Below are 16,392 nucleotides of genomic sequence, written 5' to 3'. Positions count from 1 at the left end.
ACGGGTTCATTCCCAGATCGACGAGCCAGAAATGAGTACAGACCCGACAGCTAAGAAGACTCGTAAAAGCACAGATCCCGTTCCCAAGCCAATTGCGCAAGTCCACACAGCTCGCAAGCCTACACGTCGAACGAAAACTTGGCAAATTCGGGAAACCATGAAGAAATCCCACACATCAGTGACAAATTATGTGCCGAAGCTCCCGAAGAAAGCATTTAAAGACTGGAGTGAGTTCAATGACATACTGGCGGATTACGCGGCGAAGAACTACTTGTGTTACCGGGTTAGAAGCTCGGAAACCCGGGCCAAGTACAACAGGTACATGAACTCATTGTTTGATTATATTTGTGTTTTCTTACATTATGTATGGGTGTATGATTTTGTAGCCGACATGGAATTACACAGCTTCCATTAAAGATGACGCACAGTTTTAAGCGGATGTGGTGCACTCACGGATCGTCACAAGAATCCCGCGGCAAAGGCCGCCGTGACTACGATTTACGCTTTACCGGTTGTGAAGCAGGTTTCCTCGTTCGCTCTGAGCGTGTCGTCGTGGATGGTCAAGCCACATGGCAAGTGATCGTTGCACCAGGAACGGAGGTGAGTCTCTGTTTAAGTACCCTGTTAGAAAGAGATATTAATATCTGATTGATTCACAGATATCGCTACACAACCACAAGACCAATAAAACAATCTACGACTCGTATCGTGGGGCGAAGTCAATGCCACTCACCCCGCAAGTCCGCCAAGAACTTGGTCTTTTGACCGAGATGAAGACGCGCACGGCTGACATTAATCGATACTTGTCGGACAAGCTAGGTGGGTGCTACTATTAGGCCACTTGCAGTTGTATATTTATTCTGACGTATTTTTTTCAATTTAATGATAATTTTGATATGATTTCGGATACAGATATGGTGCTTACGCCTCAGCTGACAAGAAATCTTGTGCAGCAAGTGCTCGGCGAGTCGAGTACTGAGAGATCCAAGGTTATCCTGGGCAATTTTGCCGACGAGGATAGTGGTAATGATGTACTTCTCGTCCAGGATCAGCTTGATATTACTGCATCATTGCGATGCAATCGTCAATTCAGAAGACATGCTTCGAGTCCTGGGGAGACAGCTTGGTCATGGACTGGACACATGGACCAACAATCTGGGGTACCATTTAGGTATGTCCAACTCAGTTGTTTGTAGTTCTGATGAAAAAAACATTAAAAAATTAACTAAAATGTGTCACCGTTCTATAGGCAGTCTTGTTGCAACATCAGCAACGGGAAGAGGAATTCCAGTTATTGATTTCCTTGCTCTTGATCAGAAGGCAGCTACGATGAAGTACATCATCGAATTTTTCAAGCGGAAAAACCCGACTTGGCGCAGTGTTCAAAGTGTCGTCATCGATAAGGACTTTGTCGAATGGCGGGTTCTTGAGAAAGCTTTCCCGAACGCTAAGATACTTCTGTGTCAATTTCACGCGTTGACGTATTGGCGGAAGGTCTGCCGACGTCCCAAATATGATCTGAAGATGGCTCAAAGAGATGCGATGGAGACTGCCTTTGCGAAATTGATTTATTGGTAAGAATTTTTAATGTTGTGTTGCTTTCTGTGTTGCTTATTTTATTTATTACCTATGTCTCCAGCAACTCACAGTCTAGGTTTGACGCTGAAGTAGACGTGTTTACCCGGAGGTGTGAAGAAGCGTGCCCCAAGCTGCTTGGAGTATTTTCCAAAGAAACTGGAAACCATGTAGTTTCCATGTGGGCAAAGCCACGCTCGAGGAAAATGCTTCACTGCTGGTAACACGACGACCCAACCGCATCGAGCCTAATTGGAATCAGCTAAAGCTGCTTCTTGGGAAGAAACCGCGAATCGACTTCACGATTAGTGGTGTATTGGCACACCAGTCAACGGTTATTCGACAGCAGGTCGCTGCCATGCGCAAGCACTCGACCACTGATCGCCAACCAGTTCGGGTCCCCACGTTTCTTTCTCTTTTGGCGAAACACATGAACGACGACACGCTAGCGAAAGTGCGGGACCAGTGGGATTATCTTATGGTGATTTTGGCTCAGAACACATTTGCCAAACGACTAAGTGACGTGGGTCAATGGCTAATAAGCACGCAAGGAAGCATTTTCCAGTGTAACGACTTCGAGTGGAGCTGTTCCTGCCTATTTTATTGCACCTACCATCTACCTTGCCAGCATCTGATGTATATCGCCGCGCAAAAACACCAGTTTGAAAAAATGCCGGCTTCGAGTATTCGGCCACGTTGGAGCATGACAGAAATGGCGAAGCTTGATGAAGCCTTCAGCCGTGGGATAGCGTCGTTGCAGTCAGTTCAAGACAAGCTGAAAGATACACCCGAGTCATCCTCGCACAGCGACTTTACTCAATGCCCAGCAACACACAAAGCAACACACGGCGCTGAAGCAAAAAAGGAGTCTCTTGAAGCAGCACAAGTTGAGCAAGAGTCTAAAGTTTGGGAGCAGGAGAACAGTCCCGCTGGAGAAACAACCTCGACACTTCTCGCCTGTCAAAACGCGTGATTTACGTAAAAATGCGGCGTCGTGAGCGTGCGAATGTTGTCGTTCTGTCTTCTGAAGAAAAATACTGCTACGCCAAAGCTGTATTTGAACCTGTGCTGGATTATCTATCTCAACTATCTAGCCCAAAATTCTACATGGCACTACAGTCATGGCGGGAAATAGTACGCAGGGGTATGCGAGAAAGGGACACCACGTCATCGCAGAAAATGGCGGATTCCGATTCAGAGTCGGGCGACGACAGCGACGATTCAGAGAGTGAAAGTGCATCTGAAAGTGCATCTGAAATTACACCCGCCGATCTAATGGAGTCAATGAAGTTGATTCGACAGCTTGAAGAAGAAAAGAACGGAGAGTTTTCTTTTGCACCTGCGGCTGTACACACATCATCGTCTACAGTGGAGCTGTCCCTGCCTATTTTATTGCACCTACCATCTACCTTGCCAGCATCTGATGTATATCGCCGCGCAAAAACACCAGTTTGAAAAAATGCCGGCTTCGAGTATTCGGCCACGTTGGAGCATGACAGAAATGGCGAAGCTTGATGAAGCCTTCAGCCGTGGGATAGCGTCGTTGCAGTCAGTTCAAGACAAGCTGAAAGATACACCCGAGTCATCCTCGCACAGCGACTTTACTCAATGCCCAGCAACACACAAAGCAACACACAGGCGCTGAAGCAAAAAAGGAGTCTCTTGAAGCAGCACAAGTTGAGCAAGAGTCTAAAGTTTGGGAGCAGGAGAACAGTCCCGCTGGAGAAACAACCTCGACACTTCTCGCCTGTCAAAACGCGTGATTTACGTAAAAATGCGGCGTCGTGAGCGTGCGAATGTTGTCGTTCTGTCTTCTGAAGAAAAATACTGCTACGCCAAAGCTGTATTTGAACCTGTGCTGGATTATCTATCTCAACTATCTAGCCCAAAATTCTACATGGCACTACAGTCATGGCGGGAAATAGTACGCAGGGGTATGCGAGAAAGGGACACCACGTCATCGCAGAAAATGGCGGATTCCGATTCAGAGTCGGGCGACGACAGCGACGATTCAGAGAGTGAAAGTGCATCTGAAAGTGCATCTGAAATTACACCCGCCGATCTAATGGAGTCAATGAAGTTGATTCGACAGCTTGAAGAAGAAAAGAACGGAGAGTTTTCTTTTGCACCTGCGGCTGTACACACATCATCGTCTACAGTGGAGCTGTCCCTGCCTATTTTATTGCACCTACCATCTACCTTGCCAGCATCTGATGTATATCGCCGCGCAAAAACACCAGTTTGAAAAAATGCCGGCTTCGAGTATTCGGCCACGTTGGAGCATGACAGAAATGGCGAAGCTTGATGAAGCCTTCAGCCGTGGGATAGCGTCGTTGCAGTCAGTTCAAGACAAGCTGAAAGATACACCCGAGTCATCCTCGCACAGCGACTTTACTCAATGCTCAGCAACACACAAAGCAACACACGGCGCTGAAGCAAAAAAGGAGTCTCTTGAAGCAGCACAAGTTGAGCAAGAGTCTCAAGTTTGGGAGCAGGAGAACCAGTCCCGCTGGAGAAAAAACCTCGACACTTCTCGCCTGTCAAAACGCGTGATTTACGTAACAATGCGGCGTCGTGAGCGTGCGAATGTTGTCGTTCTGTCTTCTGAAGAAAAATACTGCTACGCCAAAGCTGTATTTGAACCTGTGCTGGATTATCTATCTCAACTATCTAGCCCAAAATTCTACATGGCACTACAGTCATGGTGGGAAATAGTACGCAGGGGTATGCGAGAAAGGGACACCACGTCATCGCAGAAAATGGCGGATTCAGAGTCGGGCGACGGAAGCGACGATTCAGAGAATGAAAGCGCATCTGAAAGTGCATCTGATATTTACACCCGCCGATCTAATGGAGTCAATGAAGCTGATTCGACAGCTTTGAAGAAGAAAAGAACGGAGAGTTTTTCTTTTGCACCTGCGGGCTGTACACACATCATCGTCTACAGTGGAGCTGTCCCTGCCTATTTTATTGCACCTACCATCTACCTTGCCAGCATCTGATGTATATCGCCGCGCAAAAACACCAGTTTGAAAAAATGCCGGCTTCGAGTATTCGGCCACGTTGGAGCATGACAGAAATGGCGAAGCTTGATGAAGCCTTCAGCCGTGGGATAGCGTCGTTGCAGTCAGTTCAAGACAAGCTGAAAGATACACCCGAGTCATCCTCGCACAGCGACTTTACTCAATGCCCAGCAACACACAAAGCAACACACGGCGCTGAAGCAAAAAAGGAGTCTCTTGAAGCAGCACAAGTTGAGCAAGAGTCTAAAGTTTGGGAGCAGGAGAACAGTCCCGCTGGAGAAACAACCTCGACACTTCTCGCCTGTCAAAACGCGTGATTTACGTAAAAATGCGGCGTCGTGAGCGTGCGAATGTTGTCGTTCTGTCTTCTGAAGAAAAATACTGCTACGCCAAAGCTGTATTTGAACCTGTGCTGGATTATCTATCTCAACTATCTAGCCCAAAATTCTACATGGCACTACAGTCATGGCGGGAAATAGTACGCAGGGGTATGCGAGAAAGGGACACCACGTCATCGCAGAAAATGGCGGATTCCGATTCAGAGTCGGGCGACGACAGCGACGATTCAGAGAGTGATAGTGCATCTGAAAGTGCATCTGAAATTACACCCGCCGATCTAATGGAGTCAATGAAGTTGATTCGACAGCTTGAAGAAGAAAAGAACGGAGAGTTTTCTTTTGCACCTGCGGCTGTACACACATCATCGTCTACACCTTTGCCAATTCAAACTCGTGGTAGTGTAAACCAAAACGGAGTGTCCCTTATTTAGAAATTTATTTTTTTAAAAAATTAGAAATCCCCAAAATTAATCCAGACCAATACGGATTTAGTGTAAAGCAAAATGATAAAGTATATCTTGTTCGATGGTCGCCTCGATAAGAGTATCTTGTCTTCTACAGTACTGCACATGCACCACGTACATTACATTAGTGCATTGGCTATAGCCACGAGCGCCCCGCACCGGACGCCGTTATCAGTGTACGAACTCCTCTTAACGCTGACCGTCCAGGCAAGGAGCCCCAACACGAGCGCTTGATGGCACGTCAATCGCTGATGCGCCGTTTTTGAGACGCAAACTCAGAGCTGCAACCCCTCTCCTTCCATTCCCCACGGCCGGTTAACATCTGCAAGCGCAGCCCAAAGCTCTCATCCTTGATGTACTCTGTCTAATCGGGTTGCTGGCCGTCTTGGTCCCTCTATCGATAATTATGCAGGCTGTACAAGCTGAGAGGTCACTGTGTGCACCCACACTCTCGTGTTCTGGCGCCCATACGCAGGTTCACGCCCCCTTAAATCTTTGTGTGTTATCCAGTCCGCAGCGCGCCCGTAGTTCGTATTGCTGGATGTGTCACTCGCGTTCTTGCCAGTTTGCACTACACTAAATCTACATTGCTCTAAAAACTAATTTTGTAAAATTATTCCTCAAATTTAGATGTTACTTCGGTTACTTCACTCCGTTTTGGTTTACACTACCACCAGTTTGGATTGGCAAAGGTGTAGAGTCAAAGCAGAATGTATGCTAAATCACCATGAAAGACCTAATTCGGGTCTTACAACGACGGCGCAGACACTGACACAGGATTGGCGGCAAACAATGGAGTCGCCTCCAGCCAAATGTGAGCCATCTAAAACTGTGGAGCTCCGAACAAAGCGAGTGGTCCATACAAGAGACGCCAAGCTCTCAAAGCAAAAGGCGCGGGAGCCAGGCCAGATAGACGTGTTAAGGTTTCCCCAATCTAAGCCTCGACACAACGAGAGAAAAAAAAAAGCAAGCTCGCTTGGCGGCATCCTCGAAGCCACAGAAACTGGCAGCCATTGAACTTCCTGACAAGCGCGTGCCATGTCTATCTCGACTACTGGAGTGGGCTCCAAATACTAAGGACAGGTATCACGTTAGCGAGCTGATGGCAAACTATCCAGTCATCATGGACGACGACTTCATGGGAGCGCGTTCTGCGCGCTGTCAGCGTTCGTATGTATGCGCCGATGACTACGACTACAACTTCGTCATTCCTAAGCACCTAGTGAATAAGCTGGACGCAGTGGTCGAAGCGGAGAAGATGAAACGAAAGAAATCCAGCTATTTCGGTAGCGATTCGGAAGCCGATCACCCCGAAGGTACCACGAACGAGATCATCGCGTTCTTTCCTGGAGGCACTCCAAAGTTCACCAGGTTTGTTGTCTGTATGCTGTGTTGCTCATTGTGTTGCTTACTATGTTGCTTATAATGTTGCTTGTATTGGATACATGATGCAAATTAAAATGTGAACTAGTGGCGCTGTCTACCGCATGAAGGCGTTCTACGAGATCCGTCGGAAGTGCGAAGCTTGGCTGGCAGATATGGATTGGGTTCTCTCGACAAAGTGGAAAAAACCCTGTCAACCCCAGAACTGTTTGATGAAGAGACGGACACGGACGGGATGCTACCTAGTGAGTCTGGTGAAAAACACAAAGAATTTGCAGAAGATGTCGCGAGAATTCTTGGCAAAGCATGCCTTGGGTCCATGTTTCGGTTGTCGGGTGGCGATGCCACTGTCAAGGTGGACCATTTGGTCGGCATGTTGGCAAGAGACCGGATGCTGAGTGATATTATCATCGACTTCAGCCTCCGCTGTATCTGCAACTCAGTTGGTGAATGTTTTGCTATCGACTCCTACGCTCCGACGATGGGTTGCCCAATAACTCCAGTAGGGCGCATTTCGATGTACCATTACGCTGTTATGCCCGTTCACCTGAACAACAACCACTGGGGAATAATCATGGTGCGCATGAACTACCGTCATGATCCACCCACCTTCACCCCCTACTGCTATGAGCCTTTGTGCAACGGCGATGGAAGATACTTACGAAGTGACTGTGGCACCGTTTCTGCGAAACTGGCATAATTCCTCTATGCGGCTCACCGAGTCACCGCTAGAATCAAGCGCAGTATGGCTTGACGCTCCAAAAAAACCAGACGGAACGTCGTGTGGTGTGTTGTGCATTGCTCAGGCGTATGCGATACTGAGAGATAGCTTCAGCTTTTCCAGAACTGCTGTCACACGCGATGATGTTGCTGCCATGAGACTCACAATACTTTGGATGATTCTTTCGCAGCCTGAAGTGACAACTCGATCCAACAAGCTCGATCGAATAGTGAATGCTACGGATAAAGCTCTGCTTGCAACACTAATGGAATAGAATAAAGCTGTTTGGTTTTGCATCACAACGAATAGATTAACGTGCTTCACTTTTAACGCTGACTCACTAGTGCCTATCAAGCATTATATTGCAGCACTCCTCCAGCATCAAACTGTATGACATCACGTAGCCTCAGTCCAAAGCGACGGCCCCAACTGCAACTGCTAGGCGTGTTGCATCACCTTTCTCTTCGGCGAGCATTGAGGCGAGCTCATCCCGAGCTTGTATTAGCTTCTCCGAGTGATGAGTCAGCATCTGCAACTTCTCTTCCATGCGTTGAATTTGCCGGAGGTTAGAGCGTAATAGCTCTTTGCACAACCTCGAATTGTGAGCTCGAGAGTAGCTATGGCGTGTGGCAGGAGGGGATGGAGGCGATAGGGGCGTTAGATCTTCACTAGCGGTGCTGGTACAAGCGCCTGCATCTGTGTTGTCTTGATTTATTTATCTCTCAAGTCTCTTTGTTTCGATCGAATCGTCGCAGAATGTGCCTTCTCCTATCACAAATTTTGTCAAAGTGGAATCGTAAGTTTCGAGGTTTCTGAAATATATCACGAATAGATTACGATCGACCCTTCTAGACTTGCTTCTTGTGGCACTCGTTGTGGTGCTATAAGCCCATTGTGTTGCTGCAAGAGCTGTCGTGACGTTGTACTTGTGTTGTAGGAACGCCATTCCGCTCGACTAGACGACTCTGTAGTTGTAACTCGCCATACGCACACTTCCTCCATCCTCACGGATTTGAGCTTTATCCATCGCTTCAAGATGTCCGCCATATACGTCACACGCCCCAGATGGCCAGTCAGTCGCGACGCCACGCCGAGAGGCAGACATCACTCCATGAGTGCACATGCCAGTGACAGAGCGCTGGCAATTGTCGCCGTCCCACCACTCTTTTCGTTCTTGTCTCCGTCACACTCTTCGAAAGTCTTAGGTCGACACACAACGCCCTATTCTGCCTTTGGGCCGGTCGACCCCGACAGCAATCTCCATTCACCGAAACAACCTTGAGGACACAAGCCGATCGTTATGGGCAGATTCAGTCTCCCAGAAGCAGGACTACCAGACGTCCAGCTGTCACCCGAACGACGGGCGGCTTTAATCGCCGAGGTGGACGCGGTGATCCAGCACACATTAGAGCTCCGTGGAGCGTTCGCAGCCGGCGGACGTCAACTTGACAAAGAGGCGTGGAAGCTGGTCAAAACCAAAGACGACGTCCGCGCCTACCGGTCGCGTCGCGCGTTGCACGGCGGCGTGACGCACCATGACCGGTCGGACGTGTTGGCATCGTCGTCGTCCTCAGACTCGGCTACGCATCGGTCAACCATGGACAAACTCACGGGCACCGCGTCGTCTGCTTCATCAGGTGACAGTGATCGGCTCCGGCTTAAAAAGACGTCGCGACCGCCGGCCGTCGTGCTGTCCGGCATCATTACCGGCACAGCCGAAGACGCCGCTTTAGGCATGCTAGCCGACACCGAGGCACACGCTATGATGCGCAACTCGTACTTGGGAACGGAGCTAGAGGACTCGCGTCTGCTTGCGGTTCTCGTACACCCGGACGCGGAGCACCCGCTCAACTTTATCGGGTTGAAGTGGGGGCTCCAGTCGTACGGCCGGTTCAGCCAGGCCCGTGATTTCCTGTTTCTCGAGGCGTCAGGTCTCATGAAAGACACGAAGGGCAAGCTGGTCGCCTACGGTGTGCGTCAATCTGTAGATATTTCGGACGTGTTGAAGCTTCCACGCCCGTCCGATTGCATCCGTGGTCAAATGTCCGGGTGCCAGACGTTCGCGAACACAGGCCTACCACCTGCAGACCCCCGTCACCGGTCCGTCGAGATGTTCTCTCGTGCGTTCCTGGAGCTAGATGGAGACGTGCCGGTCAATGTAGCAGCCACGGCATACGCCGAAAACCTTATGGCTCTCGTGAATTCCATCGAGTGCGCCAACGCCTACAAACTCACGTGGTTGATGAAAAAATCTGCTCGCACGACGCACGGCCGTCTCGGATCGGCCGGTCACTGCGCCAACTGTACGCGCAGTCTCAACAGGCTCGGAAACCTACTACTTCAACGCGGTGGCACGTGCCACGTCTGCCGACGCGTTTTGTGCGGTAAATGCGTAGTGAACAAGAAGATCTCGGTCGGTATCGGCGCCGATGTCATGCAAAAGTCCATGCTCTTCTGTCTCGAGTGTCTGCTTGAAGCCAAACAGACCCCTGCTCATCAGGTTGCCGTGGACATGTTGAATTGGTAGCTAGATGTCCTAACAACAGGGCCGTCCTCCTTTATTGTAAATAAAAAAAAAACAGATGTGAGCCGGTCAGTTCCACTTTTAACTCAACTTAGAACATACTTCGTGACGAAGCGAGCAATGGGCAAGGGTGGCACGATCACGCCAATCTCTCCGACCGCTGACGGTATTCCTGCTTCCCGCAGACCGATCGTCGTGAGCTCTAAAGTGAGCAATATCCCTAAAAGATTTCAAGAGATAACGCGAAGATTAAGTCGTCGCCAGTTACTCGAGAATGACGTCGTGCCGATGAGCATTCGGGAGCTGCAACCGCTCAAGCTAGTGTCTTCTTGTTCCGTAACAATCAAGCACGCGCGACCAGCTGAAGCGTCTCGAGCTCGTGTTTCCGTCGGCATTTGTCTACTCTATTTGGCTCTTGCTATCACGTCTGCCCCACTTTTTGACGGATCTATTGATGCAGAACTAGTCACGGACGATATTGGCACTGTCGTGAAGAAGAATGCGTCGTTCGCTCCTGCTTATTTCTTAGAGACTGGGTTCTTAAATGCGCTATGAACAACAACGCAACTGCAGTCTCGTGGTAACGTTACCCACAGAAGGAGAAGAAACCCACAAGTTTCCTGAATTTTACGTTTCTAAACCAATCTACTTTCTCGAATGGAGCGTGCTCTATCTTGGACTCTAATGGACCGGAATGCATCCTAATGACGGGACATCAAGGTGGTGTGAGTGCCTATGGACTCTGTCGTAATGGCTCTGAGTTTGTGAGTGTACAGTACTGTATGTCCAAGTCTTGGTAACTCCAGCGGACATTGGAGGACTGGTAGCTTCTGGAACATGGGTAGAAAACGGTCGAGAAAGTGTTTTTGTTGGACTGAAAAAACCTCCAAGTTGTGTAAACGAGAATAAATTGCAGATCATTCCCGATCTTAGTGATATTCGAGGTATGTCAGGAGCGTTCATTGCCGCAATTAAAGGTCCGACGACTCAGTGGTTTGATTTTATGGACATGCCGACTTCAGTACGCGAGCGGATGTTCTACGTGGTATCCAAGCAAGGTACAGGCCAAGGACTCACGATTCCATCCAAAAAGAGGCAGAGTTTTGACAGAATTATCGCATCAAATACCTGTGGATCGACACTGGCTGATAAACTGGAGATTGCTACACCTTATCAAGACAGCAAGTACGTGAATGTTATTCTGTATCGGATTGCAGGAGCATCAATCACTCTACCCAGACTGCAATTTACGTTTGTAGTGGCTGCCCAAGCACTGGCATTATTGGTGTTTATGATCCTTGTCAATGCGCGCAATGGGGCATTAAATACGTATCATTTGATTCAGCAACTCTTACGGCTACCGACGTTCTGTATCATTGCCGTACAGCTCGTGTATGTGTTGTATTACCAAGTCTTTGACATCATGTACCTTCGTGGGAACAGTAACAGTGCACTTCGAGCTATCTACGACAAGAAAATCGTATACGTTGCCGGTGTGAGCTTCATTCTGCTGCATCAACTGGACGTGCGTGCTGCCGTTACTTTGTGGCCAAAAATGGCAAATAATGACGCCTACTATTTCTCTCGAATGGCGTGGATGGTTGGATCTTTATCCACCTTCTTGTGGAGTCTCACAAGAGGAGATCCGACGCACTATATGGTGGCTTCTTCGTCGTCTTGGCCACAGAATGCTAGCGAATGTAACGTTACTTTAAATGCCTTGATGCAACATTACGTGGGGTTGGTTATTTTCCTAGTGTACCCGATTGCTTACGGATGGTACAATATCGTCAATACCGGCATGAGTATGAGCCTGCTGATAAACGGGCACATGATCAAATGACGTCGTTCGAAGGCTACGGCTGCTGAGGCCCACTAGGCATGTACTACTACTACAACACGCTAATTACTCAGACAAGAGAAGACGGTACGCTCTTGTTCCTCACGTCCTCGAAGGCTGTAAGGGATGAAGGGTTTGTACTGCTAGGTGGGAGTGACGTCCTCATTCGAGCGAAAGATCTGTACATCATCATGGGCATGAAGTTGTTTACCGAGAAGATGGCTAGTACAATCAACTTGTCTGTCGTCTTGGCTCACATTGTGAACGGCCGCTTGACACCAATGCGTAGAGTAAGCTACATCGCGCTGTACCTCGTATCGAGACGCTGGAATGGTCGTATCTCGTACCCAGGCATCAGCTGAAATCATGCAATTCCTGGTTTTTAAGCCAGAGTTTCTCCACTCGCAAACATATTTTCTTTTGTAGAAAGTATTGTCAATTCCTGCCGGAAGTGTCGGAGTCTTTCACATACCGTTACAACCACCTCAAGCCACTTGGAATCGTATTTAAGGCTGGGATACTAGCCAACCGGTTTGGAATTTCCGCTGATAAAATCGTAACAGGATGTGAAAATCCAGTTATTCTACAAATAAAGAAAATTGTTTCACGTTGTACGTCTCGATATTTTGGAAATTACTGACCTTGTTAAATAGAATTTTGTGACCTTATTATCCGTTGCAAAACCCAATGTCGGCAGGACACATTTTTTAGATCTTGTATTTTCCGCGCTCGTGTAAACGCGACGTCCACCGCAACTTTTTAGCGGCTTGCGATGGCCCTTATCAATTCCACGCCCAACACTGCAAAATCGTGTGCACCTTTGCCCACTAAGGCCCCACCCACGTCGCGAAATAGGCTAGCGAATGAACAGCGGCGACAGATCTGCCCCAAGAATCCATCATTGAGCCAGGTCCAGCTCGCGTTTTGGGCTCAAAACGTGTTTCAGCTACAGCGCGCTGTGTCACAGGCAACGATAAGAAACATCCTGAAGCAGGAACGCCTAGTCGAAGTCACACCATTGAAAGCTCTGACTACAAAGTCGCACCGTTCGGTTCGCTTTCCCGAGTTAGACTCAGATCTCACAAATTGGGTCGGCTGGCTGGCAATGCATTTACATGCAATGAGGATGGAACGTTTACCGCCTCTTTTTGTGGGAAATCAAAGAGGATGTCACTGCTATCAATTTAAAATCGAACTTGACAGAACGGACCAAATCAATAGTTACTTACCACTAACTAACAAAATCCGTTATTTTCGAATTACTGTTTACAAATGAGAGGAAATAGGTCAGTTAATCTTAAGTATGTATGTTGGGGGGATCCTGAATTACTATTGGGGATTTCAAAACAGAGATATCGTCTGTAATTGTATTATCGACGTAATAATCCAGAGCTTCTCAGTGTGCGTTAGTTACCTGTGAAAAGCTCTCAATGGCACTCGAGACACATGTTGGTTAGCGTGTGTTGACATGTGAGCACCATTGTAGACGCCCCTGCCGTCGCTGTCCAACTGTGATAATCTTGGCTGGTGTTAGTATTAAAATCTAGCTTGTACTGTACGACCTACAGGTAACGTACCGTAAATTACGCTCTTTAAATACGTGTAGAGTTAAAAATATAGCTTTGCAATTTTATGCTTTATTCACTGGAAACACAGACTTGAATGTATTACACGTATATGTTTTCGCTGATATCCTCCGGTAGTCTTTTTCCTTTCTAATCACAACGACGGCGATCACTCTATACTCTTTTTACATTTGTTCGTCACATTGCTATCTAAAATCTTAAGGTATTCATACTTACCGTATTCCGTATGTGATTGGCGACACTCGGTCATTATTATAGTGACAAATCCAGCAGCCAATCAAATTGATTTAAATTGCGCTTTATGTGCTTGGCGACCAATATAATTTTGAGCATGTTATATAGTTTTTTCTATGCAGGTGTCTTTTATGCTGGCAGAAAGGCTGGACCACCTCAAGAATTTGACTGTCGCCAATCACATAAGGAATACGGTACTGCAGTCAGAAATCGATACATGTACTATATTGCCAGCAGTAGAACTATGTAACAAGCCGGACGAACCCCGCGTAGATTTTCTAAATCGTATTATCAAAAGTACGGAGTACTTCAAAATGCTTCGTTTTGACTCGGCTGCAAACACTCTACCCGGCATTTGCAAAATAAAGCTCCGTGATGCCATTTCACTTTTTAAACGGGGTGGTATGGGCGGCGGCATATTATGAAAGATCATGGCTGATCAAGCCTGCTTGCTTCTGGAATAGCACGACAGATGCGAAAAGGCTGCTTAACCCTCGCTGCGAACACTGAGTGTTTATATTTAAACTATTTAAAACTGCTTTTGACGATGTCGTTTATTAACAGTGTCAAGGCGTGAGGAAGACAAATTAGAGCGCTTGGGTGTTACCGACCACGCGGACTCAGCTGGAACGAAGATGAAGCGAACCAAGCCCCCCCCAATTTGTTGCAAACCGGTTAAACCTCGAGAGCCTGTTTCTCGAGGCTAAAAATGGTTGATTTGACCCGTGCTAATAGTCGGGAACATGTGTGAAACGTCCGAACATGTTCGTTTGAAGCCCACTTTTCGACCTTTTAAGGAAGCACTGCGCGTCATTATCGGGAGCCAAGTTCCAGAACGAGCCTGAAAAACCTGAACTTGCCAAAATGGTTCTCTGATTCTCGAGGTTTTTCAAGTGAAGATGAAGAGCCGTCATACCAGCTTCGAATGAAAATACACTTGCACGAGAGCTTAGAATGGGGCGTTTCATGCTTCGGGTTGTTGTAGTCCATTCCAGCTGAGCACACGCGGGGCTCAGTCTCTGGCGTCACCCTTGGCGCTCAATTGCATGTACTTCGAATACAATACCTGTATTAAATATTACTTGTGGTAATCCGATATGAAGATGCACGCGGAGGTCATTGCAGCTTCATGATTAAACTTTAATCCGGTCTCGCATATTTGTCATTGCCAAATCTTCGAATAAAGTTCTTTATCTCGAAAGGTTATCCCCTAGTCCATGCAACCTTCTACCGAATTCCTCGATGAGTTGGCCCCCTCAAATTTCACCGAAGAGCTGCCCCCCCCACCCGGGTTTCCTATACTAAATGATAGGCAACATTTGAAGAGACTTCCTCGATGAGTTGGCCCCCCCCCCACCCGATTAACGTCCAATCACAGACTTGCAGCCGACACTGGTCAGAAGATCCGTGCAGTTTTAACCAATGATATGCATGTGTGTCTGAAGGGTCTTCATCGATGAGTTGGCCCCCTTTGCTGATGTACCACGGGGGGCAAACTCATCGAGGAATTCGGTAGATCAAATCCTTTAAGCTGAGGAATACTTGAGAGTTTTTCTGGTATTTACCTTATGTTGGGACGCGAGCGTTAAAACTAAAGCAGTATAGTATTAACTCTAAGCACCATAATACCGGAGATTAATGAGAGGGTAGAATATTGGTAGGGTTGCGCGTAGGATTAACCCGCTTTACCTAATAGTACTGTCTCTTAAGTAACCCGACACATTATGTACATAACGGTACCGGTAAGTAGGATACATTATGTAGATGGCAACCACCGTATGTACTATTAATACATACGGTGGTTGGCATCTTGGGCTTTGCTACAGTCCAGGAAAGTCAATACTGGTACACGTACTTTACAGGTACCGGTATCAATATCGGTACTGCATTACATGTACAGCAGCAGACCTAAGCTACAAGTAGTATTAATACATGTATTAGTATTATACTACCTCCGTTAGAAAAAAAATCACCTTACCAATACGATTACAGACTGCTTAAACTCCATACCCTTGTAAAAGTGTTTAAGCAGAGTGCCATGAATTCCCGCGGTACCCCGTCTAAGGCGAAATATTCCCTGCAAAACTGTTGGTTGTTTACATCTCCCGCCCATTTGCCATCGCTCACTTCGCAAGATCAGCAGGGACATAAAGAGCGACGCTGCTGGCGCTCGTGCGGTGGTGAACGGAGACCCATACAGCTAAGGGTGACAGGTGAGTCAGCAAGGGCATCGCTTTCGCTATTAATGATCCTAATCGTGTGTCAGTCGTGACAGACGTTGATGTGCGCTGGACTGCCTGCTGAAGGCAACGTTAGCTGCTAGACACCATGCAACGGTCCCCGATTATTGCATGTGATAGTGAAGATATGGACACCTAACGTGTCTAGTTTGCTGATGCCGGTCAAGGCCTGTGTATCGAGCGGATGAAAGCGACGAAGTCCTCACGCTTGCTTGTCGCTCAACGACATCTACTGTCGTGAATCAAGTCTAGCACATGCTCGAGGCAAAGGTCTCTGCAGTGGCTCACGGATTCAGTAGTCTTTACGAACTTGCTGCTGAAATGGCGAACAAGAGCGCCTGCAGCGACACTGATGTGGTGGAACAAGCCTAAGCAAATTGAGCATTAAAGCCCGGGTCTATTATCGTTTCAAGAGGTCAAAGCTCCTTTAATACAGTCTTGCTTGTCACAGCTAGTAGTCAATG

General features: G+C 47.7%; 3 protein-coding genes across 3 annotated transcripts; all 3 read left to right on the top strand.

Moving 5' to 3' along the window:
* Window positions 1-8,804: 8,804 nt before the first annotated feature.
* PITG_15682 (uncharacterized protein) lies at window positions 8,805-10,031 on the top strand (the record flags this gene model as incomplete). The annotated part of the gene is made up of 1 exon (XM_002897918.1): window positions 8,805-10,031. The coding sequence occupies one exon, from the start codon at window positions 8,805-8,807 to the stop codon at window positions 10,029-10,031; it is 1,227 nt and encodes a 408-aa protein (XP_002897964.1).
* A 285-nt stretch (window positions 10,032-10,316) lies between these two features.
* PITG_15681 (uncharacterized protein) lies at window positions 10,317-11,723 on the top strand (the record flags this gene model as incomplete). Its single annotated transcript, XM_002897917.1, has 4 exons — window positions 10,317-10,564; window positions 10,645-10,772; window positions 10,835-11,621; window positions 11,669-11,723. 4 exons carry the CDS (start codon window positions 10,317-10,319, stop codon window positions 11,721-11,723), a joined length of 1,218 nt encoding a protein of 405 aa, XP_002897963.1.
* Window positions 11,724-11,751: 28 nt separating this feature from the next.
* PITG_15680 (uncharacterized protein) lies at window positions 11,752-12,230 on the top strand (the record flags this gene model as incomplete). The annotated part of the gene is made up of 2 exons (XM_002897916.1): window positions 11,752-11,833; window positions 11,899-12,230. 2 exons carry the CDS (start codon window positions 11,752-11,754, stop codon window positions 12,228-12,230), a joined length of 414 nt encoding a protein of 137 aa, XP_002897962.1.
* Window positions 12,231-16,392: the final 4,162 nt, after the last annotated feature.

Source organism: Phytophthora infestans, genomic scaffold, assembly GCF_000142945.1.
Source record: "Phytophthora infestans T30-4 supercont1.40 genomic scaffold, whole genome shotgun sequence".
Classification (NCBI taxonomy): Eukaryota; Oomycota; class Peronosporomycetes; order Peronosporales; family Peronosporaceae; genus Phytophthora; species Phytophthora infestans.
The sequence above is the reverse complement of the archived record's forward strand: the minus strand, read 5'-3'. Positions and strand labels throughout refer to the sequence as shown.